We start from the raw sequence: 9228 nt of genomic DNA on the forward strand, positions 1-9228 counted from the left end.
CAATGCAAGGCAAGGGGAAGTCACCTAAAGAAGTTGCATCAGGGCTTGTGTTTGACAATTTCCTTTTAGACTCCTTGCCAACTTCTCCCCCCATCACCACCACGTACCTTCTCCAACTTTTCACCTTGTCTAGTTAATCGGTGCTTACCTTGATTTGATTCCTGTTAAAAGAATAAATCTTTTAATCTTGAATTTATTCCATGCCTTTTCCCCTCCATTGGGTTCAATAAACATTGGGTTTCCAATAGACATCTTTTACTCTTTAGTAAAAGGTCAAAGGAACTTGGAATGTACAACCTGGAGAAGAGAAGCTGTAGGTGGAACTTGATAGCCTTCTTCAAAGGTGGGAAAGGCTGTCACATAGAAGAGGACAAAAGGTCTTCTCTGCTACCTCTACAGGTAGGACTGGATCTAATAGGTCTCAAGGGACAGGAGTGTAGATTTTGGTTGAACCTTGAGAAAACCTGAGGGTAAGAGCAGTTTGGCAATGGAACAAGGAGTGGCAGCTCCAGCTTTGGGCAGCCTGCGCCACAGTCCTGGAAATGGCACACTGTGAATGGCACAGTGTGTGAATGGCACACTCCCCCATGCTTGGGAAAGCACTTGCATGCACCAGCTCTTGGGTGGTGGTCTTACTGGGTGACAGTGGGAAGCATCAGCAGACAATAAGTATTCCCACAGATCCTGGCCTACTAGGCATGGGTGGAAGGCAGTACAAGCAATGGAAACTCGCTGCCTCTGGGGTTAGCCAGGCATGGGTGTGGACCCTTGCATGCACATTGGCCTGCACATTAGCTGGCAACATATGACCCACCAGGCCCCACCTGTGAAGTGGCCCTGCCACAACTGCCTAGCACACCATGCTAGGCAGCACACCATGCTGCCAGCGGGGGCTCACATCCCCCATTGTCGCTACTAATAAATGACCTTCCCCCAAATTCTTGTGGCACACCTGTGGCCCACTCGCGGCACACCAATGTGCCATGGCACAGTGGTTGAAAATGGCTACTCTAGATGGTCATGTCTATTGCCAATAGCCCCAGCAGGCTTTGCAATAGGATGTGCGTCCTTGTGATGAGATCAGGTGCCAGGAATAGCAGCACAGCAGTGGAACTGTAAGCGCTGGCTGGGACAGGGTGGGCATTTCACATGCACAACAGTCTCCAGTTTTGAGACCACTGGCCCGAGGATAGTGAGCTCACTTGGTCAAAGCTCATCAGGCAGAACCTGTGTAGTTGTCTATCTCTTGGGAATGCTCTGTCTCGGGATTTTCTTCACTGAGCACTTGGCAGGCCTAAGAGGTCTACAAGACCCCTCAACGTCTCACGGATTCTATGGTCACACTTAAAATGGTTGGATTACTGTTTGGTACATTTGCCTTCACTGGCCAAGGGCTGGCCATGTTTGTATAATCCTCCCTTGCCATGTATGTCAATTAGTTCATGTGACTTGCTATCTCTATGTGTTTCCAGAGTGGTAATCGGTCTAGCCTGTGCTAGCAAAGTCCAAAGACTCTATATGCAGAACATTAGGAGAGCCTGTCCTAGATCATTGGCTTATTCTCTGATCAGCTGTATAGCATCTTGGGGGCCAAATCAACTCAAAACTGCCAAACTCTTGACACACTTCCTTATTTCTTATCCTGCTGTTTTTTAGCCATGTGGCTCTACCTGGCTGCCCTGCTGGGGCTTTACTTCCTTCGCCGATGGTACCGGGAAAGGCAGATGGTGGAGAACCTGACCGAGAAATACGTCTTCATCACTGGCTGCGACTCTGGATTTGGGAACCTGCTGGCCAGACAATTGGATGCCCAGGGCCTGAGGGTGCTGGCAGGTTGCCTCACCCAGAAGGGGGCAGAGCAGCTGGAGAAGGCCACGTCGGAGCAGCTGAGAACCACCATCCTGGATGTCACCAACACAGAGAGTGTTGAGGCAGCAACCGAATGGGTGAAAGGATGTGTGGGGAGCAAAGGTGGCAGACTGTTCTCCTGTCATTTCATGTCTGTGCTGTGCGTGGGCAGAGTCAGAATTCCAGTTTCACAGGTGCTGAGGAGCACTTGGGGTTGCCAGCTCTTGCAGTCTTAACAGCTGCCTGATTTGAGAATCATCAGCTGAAGGGTTTCATGTGGTGAGAAATACTATCATCTGATGATCATTTGTTGGCAGATGTACAGTCGTAATCATGGGTGAAAAAGTTGGCACACAAGCGAGTGGCCATACTGCAGCAGCTCCCACACCTCTGCTTGTCATGTATGTATGCCACACATAGCATAGACTGCTGGGTTTTCATTCTTCTTTGCTGAAATTTGTGCATCACAAAATCAAGGCAATTGATCCCATTAATCTGAAATTTGGCACAGTGAAACTGGACTCTATTCAGTTCATCTTCCCAGTCCACAAATGTCAGATGAATTGCTGAATTGTAGTTCTTTGGCTCATTTGCCAGGTGCACACCAAGTTCTGGTTCTGTATGTTTTCAGTTGAATGAATGAAACTGAATTTGTTAGTAGTGAGAGACTGGAGGTGGGATTGCATTACTAGAAAGAGGACTTAGAGACAGACACAAGCCTGGAAGCAGAAGGGTATTAAAGAAAGGGTTTCTGTGATCAGGAAATCACACACAAATCAGATGGAGAAAAGAGAAACTTGCATGCATGACCAAACATGCCTAGGACAAGGTTCTCAACAGGAGGGCTGTGTTTCAAGTAGATTAATTAAATCCTTCCAGTTTACTGGCAGTTCTTATGGTCTGACAATGACTGAATACTTACTCTTCTGCTTTCACCAGTGGTTCACCATTTGCAAGTGATGCATGTTCAGCAGAATTAAAAACTTAGAATTAAAAAAGATATTGCGTATTGCGTATTGACATGTATCTGCTCTCTTCTCACAGGGCTCTGGGGCTTGGTCAACAATGCAGGCATAGGTACTCCAGCAGCTCCCAATGAATGGTTGACCAAAGATGACTTTGCAAAGGTGATCAATGTCAACCTGCTTGGGCTGATTGATGTCACGCTACACATGCTGCCTCTCGTGAAAAAGGCCAGAGGAAGGGTGGTCAATGTGTCTAGTGTATTGGGAAGAGTGGCAGGCAGTGGAGGAGGGTATAGCCCATCAAAGTTTGGCGTGGAGGCCTTCTCTGACAGCTTAAGGTAAAATACCAGCTCTTCAGCTTTGCTTGGTTAAGAGGCAAGGCTGTTGCTTCAGCTGAAGTTGGTGAAGCCAGACCGAATACACACAAGTGCTGGGAAGGATGACTGCTGTCAGGGACAGAAGTTAGAGGTTTAGGAAGCTGTTCTGTCTCATCCATTTACTTATTTCATCATATTTTAAAACACATTAAAATATTTCTACTAGACCTTTCCACTTATGGACGAGGCTTTTAAAGAAATAATGATTTCGTTATCCCCTCTGCCATTTGTTTTAGTACACACGCACGCGCACGCGCACACGCACGCGCACACACACACACACACACACACACACACACTAATAGTGAGTATGAGTCTGGTAGTTGAGTACAGTTGGTATCCATGGGGGTCTGTTCCAGCATACTGAAGTCCATGGATAATGAAATCTGGGGGGGGAGGGGCGGCAAACTGGATGTACCTTTTTGAAGTGCCTCAGAAGGCCTTACAGATTCAACTGAAAGGCACTTACTGTTTGCACACCAAAAAAAAATGGAACTGTTTTCTAGTTGCGTCCAAGAGATCCACTGAGGCCCTCCAGCCTGGGCTTGCCATCTGCAGGTATTCAAATCCATGGATGCCAAGCCTGTGGAGAAAGAGGGCCCACTGAATCTAGCAATTTGTATGCAAAATGGGACCACCCCCAAACAAGTGGTTTCTCCTTGCTGGAGGGACTTCCTAGCAAAGCAGAAGAAGACAGAAAAGTTTAGTCACCCCCCCTTCCTGCAAAAACCAGCGTGGTGGGGATGAGTATGAGCAGTGGCTCTCAGGAACCACTGATTGCTCAGTGCTCATTTGGGGGGGGGGCAGCACAACATGACCAATGGGCAGGGATGGAGGCTTGGTCTGTCTGTCTGTCTGTCTGTCAGGGATGGAGGTTGCAATATTTTGTTGCAGATTGTTATCCAAACTCTCCGTAAGCGACATCCCAGCACCCATCAGACACATTATGCAGAGCCGTAACTAGGACGGAGCCTAAGGGCCACCCGCCCCGGGTGCTATGCCAAGAGGAGACCCTTGGCAGCCCCTAGGTTCTGCCCTGGTTACGGATTGTGCACCCAGCCTCCGGAGGAGACAGAACAGTGTACACAATGTCCCACCATCAAGGAAGAGCCTAGAAGTAGCTGCCTAAGGCTGTCACTTCCAGGTTGTCCCTGGAGGAAAGGGAGGAACAAGCCCCAACAATAACTTTCAATAGTACAGTAGAACTATTAAGTATCCATCTTTCAATACCGGGCCAGGCAGAAGTGGTGTTTGTTGACCTTTTCTTGGTTCCAATTCAGGCGAGAGCTTCATCCTTTTGGGGTCCATGTCAGCATTATTGAGCCTGGTGGTTTTAATACAGATATTGTCAACTCTGTGTTAGAGGATCTGCAGAAAACATGGAGCCAGACACCCTCTGACATTAAGGAAACCTATGGGCAGGAGTACTTTGAGAAGTGTGAGTTCAAAGAACATGTTCTTTCTAGTAAAGTAATTGCCTTGGGTGCTAGAGTGCATGAGGGATTGAAAAGAAGAGAGTCCCAAAGGTCCACTTGCTTGAGTTTCAGTTCTCAGACATCAAGGATTATTCCAGGTGCCTCCTCTTTGCTCTGGTACATCAAGCAAAGGGATTGAGGAGTTGCAATTATGTCTCATGCAGTGCAATCCTATCTTGCACTGGAACAGGCAGGCCAGGAAGCCTGTGTTGTATCTAGCACAAGATTGGGGCCAGTAGTGGCTCAGCCGGAGGCAAGAGGAAACTCTTCCCCTTACCCCCTGGTAAGGCACCACTGCTCCAATGGGTCTCCTTGGAGATGTGCCATCTCAGGAAGTGCCATAAGTGAGGAGAATGGAGTGGCCTCAAGTCGCTTGCACTGCTCAGGGAAACAGGGTTGGAATCTGGCATAACAGATGGGTTCCAGCCCCGCCTCCCACTTCCCACCTGCCCTCCCCTTGCCCTGAAAAGCCTCTCTTCCACCTCCTCCCCGCCCTCCCCAGACCCGTGCGTTGGCCAAGCTCGGCAGACACAACCCTCCTTCCTCAAATCGGTGCAGAGGCTGGATGCAGGCTCCGCGGGCTGGTGCACATCCCTGAGCCGGCCCAGTCAACTCTCAAGAAGGCACAAACATGCTTTATGGCACATTTGCAACCCTCTTGGGCCGGTGTGAGGGGCTTGTGCAAGCCTAGTGCACAGTCAAGATTGTGCCCTTAAGTGACCAACGTATAAACATGTCTCACAACTTGTTGCAAGTCTAACTTGTAATGTGCTTTATATCACACACAGATCTCCAAATGATTGGCAGGACCCATAAGATATGCAGCAGCAATCTCTACATGGTCACTGACTGCATGGAACATGCCCTGAAGTCCGTCCACCCTCGCACTCGCTATGCTGCCGGTTGGGATGCAGCATTTTTCTACATTCCTGCCTCTTACTTGCCAAGTTGGGTGTCAGACCTTTTTACTAGATGCTTTCTTCCTAGGCCAGCAGAGGCAGTGTAAATTATTTCACAGAAACAGGATCACAACTGATGCAATGCCACCTAGAGGACGCTGGAGAGCAGTGTATTGTTCAGACCCTGAAACCCTTCACCTGCCCTCTATGATCCTTGCAAGAGGTGTGATCCTTCTTGCCCTTTCTCACACCATTGAAGCAAGAGGATGGCACACTGCTTCCTCTCTCCCCTCCCCCACATCCATACAAAGAGAAGAGTTCTCCAATTCTCTATTCCAAAAGCAGTAGGAACCTCGGATGACTCAGAATGCATGTAAACTTGGAAACTGCGAGGAAAGATTTGAAATCTTAACCAGCCTCTGCTCTGGTGTATGTTAATTGATATCAGACTGTCCCCAAAATGCCCAGTTCGCAATACCAAGATACCCACAACACCTGGCTTCGAAGATCAGGCTTCTCTGGTTTAGGCCCTTCTCTGCCGTCTGCTCAGGAATGCTGCTACTCAGCACCAACCATCCTCCTCAGAATGATCTGGCCAAACCAAGATAAGCCGAATATGCAAAATATGGGCCTCCAAGGAAGGACAGAGGGTAAGGAACAAAAGGGTGTGAGGCAGGACGGTCAGGATAAGGTGGTATAATTGATTACCCAAACCTCAATAATGGATATCTTGTGTGTAGACACCCTGTCATGCAAACATTGCTTCCTAACAGAGCACTCCAAACTGATAAGAATGCTGATCTTGCTCTCTGCCCGATTACTTGGTAATTTTCCAAGGATGTTTACCCCTCTTTCTTGGTGTTCTTTTGCGCCCCTCCTCTATTCAGAAAACCCTATAAAAACTGTATCATTGTAGCCCATTCTTTGTCCATCGTGCATGTGTGGTGGACCCATTTTGCAAAACATAGTAAAAGCTTTTTCCAAAGCCCTCTGAATTCTCCTGTCTGTAGTTTGCCTCTCCGCCATCCAAGGAATACTGCGCCCATTCGGGAACAAGACTAGCTGGATGGTGGATTCTGTCATAGGAAAAAAGTCCTTCCACTGATTGTTCTGTTCCCCTCTCCCTAATTTTGAACACTTTTTATCTGTGGCTTGGCAAGTGGGTACGAATCTCTGTGTTCCCAGTGAATGAGTCACTCCTGTGACTGGTATAGAGTTACAGTATCTGTCTTCCTGTGGGTTTGGAAGTTTTTCATTGGGATGTACCGTATATACTTGTGTATAAGTTGAAAAATCTATGCCTAAAATTGAGCCAGAAAATCTGGGTCAATTTATATACTGGTCAATACCGTAAATAAAGCAGGAGCTTCTGGGAAGCTTATAGGAAGCTTAGCAGCTGTTTGGTGAGGTAAGGGTGAAACTGGGCTGAAAAGCAGGACACAGAGGGTGGAGAAAACAAGGAGTAGTGTAACTTGCCAGTATTTACAGTATTCAGGTGCAGTCACTTTAGCCTCCAAACAGGAAGAGAAGTGAAGGTGCTAAATGGAATTGTAGTCTGTAGGAGGGCTGCTGCTACAGAAGTGCAGCACTTACTCTTCACAAAGCCTACAACTTCCATAAGCCCCTTCAACTCCCTTCCTGTTTGGAGAAGAAGATCAGATGTCTCCCTCCCCCCCCCCTTTTTGCTGCTGCCTGAGAACAGTCCTTGGAAGGTCATTATGTAAGTTATATGTAGAGACTGTCCTTCAACCCCACTCCTGCTACCTTTTTGTCCTGTCCAAAATGCTCCGTCTTGCCTTCCAAGGGCCACTTTCTGGCTAATTAACACCTCCCCTTCTCCAGAAATGGCAGTTGCTGCGTGCAAAGGAACTGCAGAACACGCTTAGCAGTCTGAGAGCAATTAACAAAATTTATTGCTACACAAACACTCTTGTCCAGAGCCTTTCCCTTCCCCCAATACTTCTCTTCACTTAGGAGGTAAGCGAGTCCAAAGCACTGTCCAAAAGACTCTTCCCAGTGGCAATCCAGCCCCTGGAATAGGGAGGAGGGAAGGTTCCAGTGGTTAGGCTAATAAAGACAGCCATCCCTGGAGACCCACTCCCTCACATTCCCTAACAACATCCTGGACAAGGAACAATGTGCAGACCATGCTAGCCCTAATGAACACAGGGTTAAAGGTGACCCTGCTACATGGAGAACCTAAAAATCATGTGGTTCCAACATGGTTTGTTAATGTTTATGGTGATGGGGAGGAGGTAACCACTGAGACCCAAGTAAGGCTAGCAATCAGGAAATCAGCACCCTTTATGGCCACAGTTCTGATCATCCATGTGCAGGGATACATAATGGGGGAAGGAATTCCAAACCCCGAGGGCGGTATGCCTTTGGGCTGTGGGCGGTACTGGTGGGAAAGACCAGGTGGAAAGACCTGTTTCTTTCACAAGCTCACAGCTGAGCTTTAAAGAGTCCAGTCCTAGGCCTGTCTACTCAGAAGTAAATCCCATTCTAGTCAGTGGGGCTTACTCCCCGGAAAGTGTGAATCGGATTGTAAATCTCATGCTTTTGCTTGCTGGGCTGTTTTGTTTGTGTAGACTGGAGCAAGGAGAGCCTGCACCATCTCAGTCTGAAGGGGGGGGGGGGAATTCAGCAAACACTCCCTGGGTTTTTTAAAGCAATCTCCTCTGTTGCTACACCTGCCCCTGTGCACACACCTGCCCCTGTGTGTGTGTGTGTGAGTGAGAGAGAGAGAGAGAGAGCGCTCCACCTTGCTACACGTGTTCTGGCTACAGAGGTTTTCCACACACACCCCTTCCCCTCTTCAGCCTCTTTGCTGCCTCAGGGGCTCCAGGAGTATTGCTGTTCCTTCAAAAGGGGAACCTCTTCCAGGGCTCCAGGGCTATTTCCCTGCCTGGGTAAGGCAGAGTCTTTTTGCAGTGTTTTGGGCTGCCTTGAAATGGAGCAAGACGCCAGCACAGGGCAAAGGAGGCAAAGGTGTGTGCCACTTTGAATTCTCCCCACCGGAGTTCTCTCATTTATCTGAGATTAAAAAAATCTGTGGATAAATAGGTTGCACCTGTACTTTCACAATCAATGCTATATACATATGATTTATGTATGGGCAGGGCTTTTTTTCTAATGGAACACAGGGGGACGGAGTTCCGGCACCTTTTTGCAGGGGCCCCTCCTCTTTGGAGGCATTCCAGGAAGGGGGGAGCAAAATAGAGGCATTCGCTGGCTGGGTGCTGGGGGGTGCAGGGTGGCCGGGTGCCTGGCCCCTGCCTGACCGCACAACGACCCCTCCTGCCCCCATCTCCAAGCTCTTACCTGAGCCCAGCCCACCTCCCCTCCCCCCGCGCTCTGCTTCCCAGCGCAGCTTCCAAGCCAGTGCAGGGCGCGGGGGACATGCATCGAGGCCAAGGAGGAGGACAGACAGACAAGACAGACAGACAGACAGCCAGCCAGGGAGACAGGCTGCGGCACCCACGGAATGCCCAGGTACTGGCTTGGCGGAGGAGGAGGGGAAGGAAGCTGGCTGGTGCAGCCCCCGTGCCAATCTGCAGCACGAACCTAGGCTTGTCTACTCAGAAGTATGTCTCATTGTGCTCAATGGGGCTTGCTCCTGGGAAAGGGTGCATAGCCTTGCAGCCTGAGAGCCCAAGCATGT

The 9228-nt window shown here is 49.0% G+C and overlaps 1 protein-coding gene across 1 annotated transcript; it reads left to right on the plus strand.

The window, feature by feature from the left end:
- Nucleotides 1-1658: 1658 nt before the first annotated feature.
- Nucleotides 1659-5671, plus strand: LOC136639814 (retinol dehydrogenase 7-like). The gene is made up of 4 exons (XM_066614364.1): nucleotides 1659-1971; nucleotides 2893-3151; nucleotides 4471-4628; nucleotides 5454-5671. The coding sequence occupies exons 1-4, from the start codon at nucleotides 1659-1661 to the stop codon at nucleotides 5669-5671; spliced, it is 948 nt and encodes a 315-aa protein (XP_066470461.1).
- The last annotated feature ends 3557 nt before the right edge of the window (nucleotides 5672-9228 follow it).

The sequence above is a fragment of the Tiliqua scincoides genome, chromosome 2, assembly GCF_035046505.1.
Source record: "Tiliqua scincoides isolate rTilSci1 chromosome 2, rTilSci1.hap2, whole genome shotgun sequence".
Lineage (NCBI taxonomy): Eukaryota > Metazoa > Chordata > Lepidosauria > Squamata > Scincidae > Tiliqua > Tiliqua scincoides.

Excerpts from the sequence above, each read along its gene's own strand:
- LOC136639814 (XM_066614364.1), top strand. The coding sequence starts at position 1,659 with ATGTGGCTCTACCTGGCTGCCCTGCTGGGGCTTTACTTCCTTCGCCGA. Across the intron at positions 1,972-2,892 it reads AGGATGTGTGGGGAGCAAAG|GGCTCTGGGGCTTGGTCAAC; the intron begins GTGGCAGACTGT and ends CTCTTCTCACAG. Across the intron at positions 3,152-4,470 it reads GCCTTCTCTGACAGCTTAAG|GCGAGAGCTTCATCCTTTTG; the intron begins GTAAAATACCAG and ends GTTCCAATTCAG.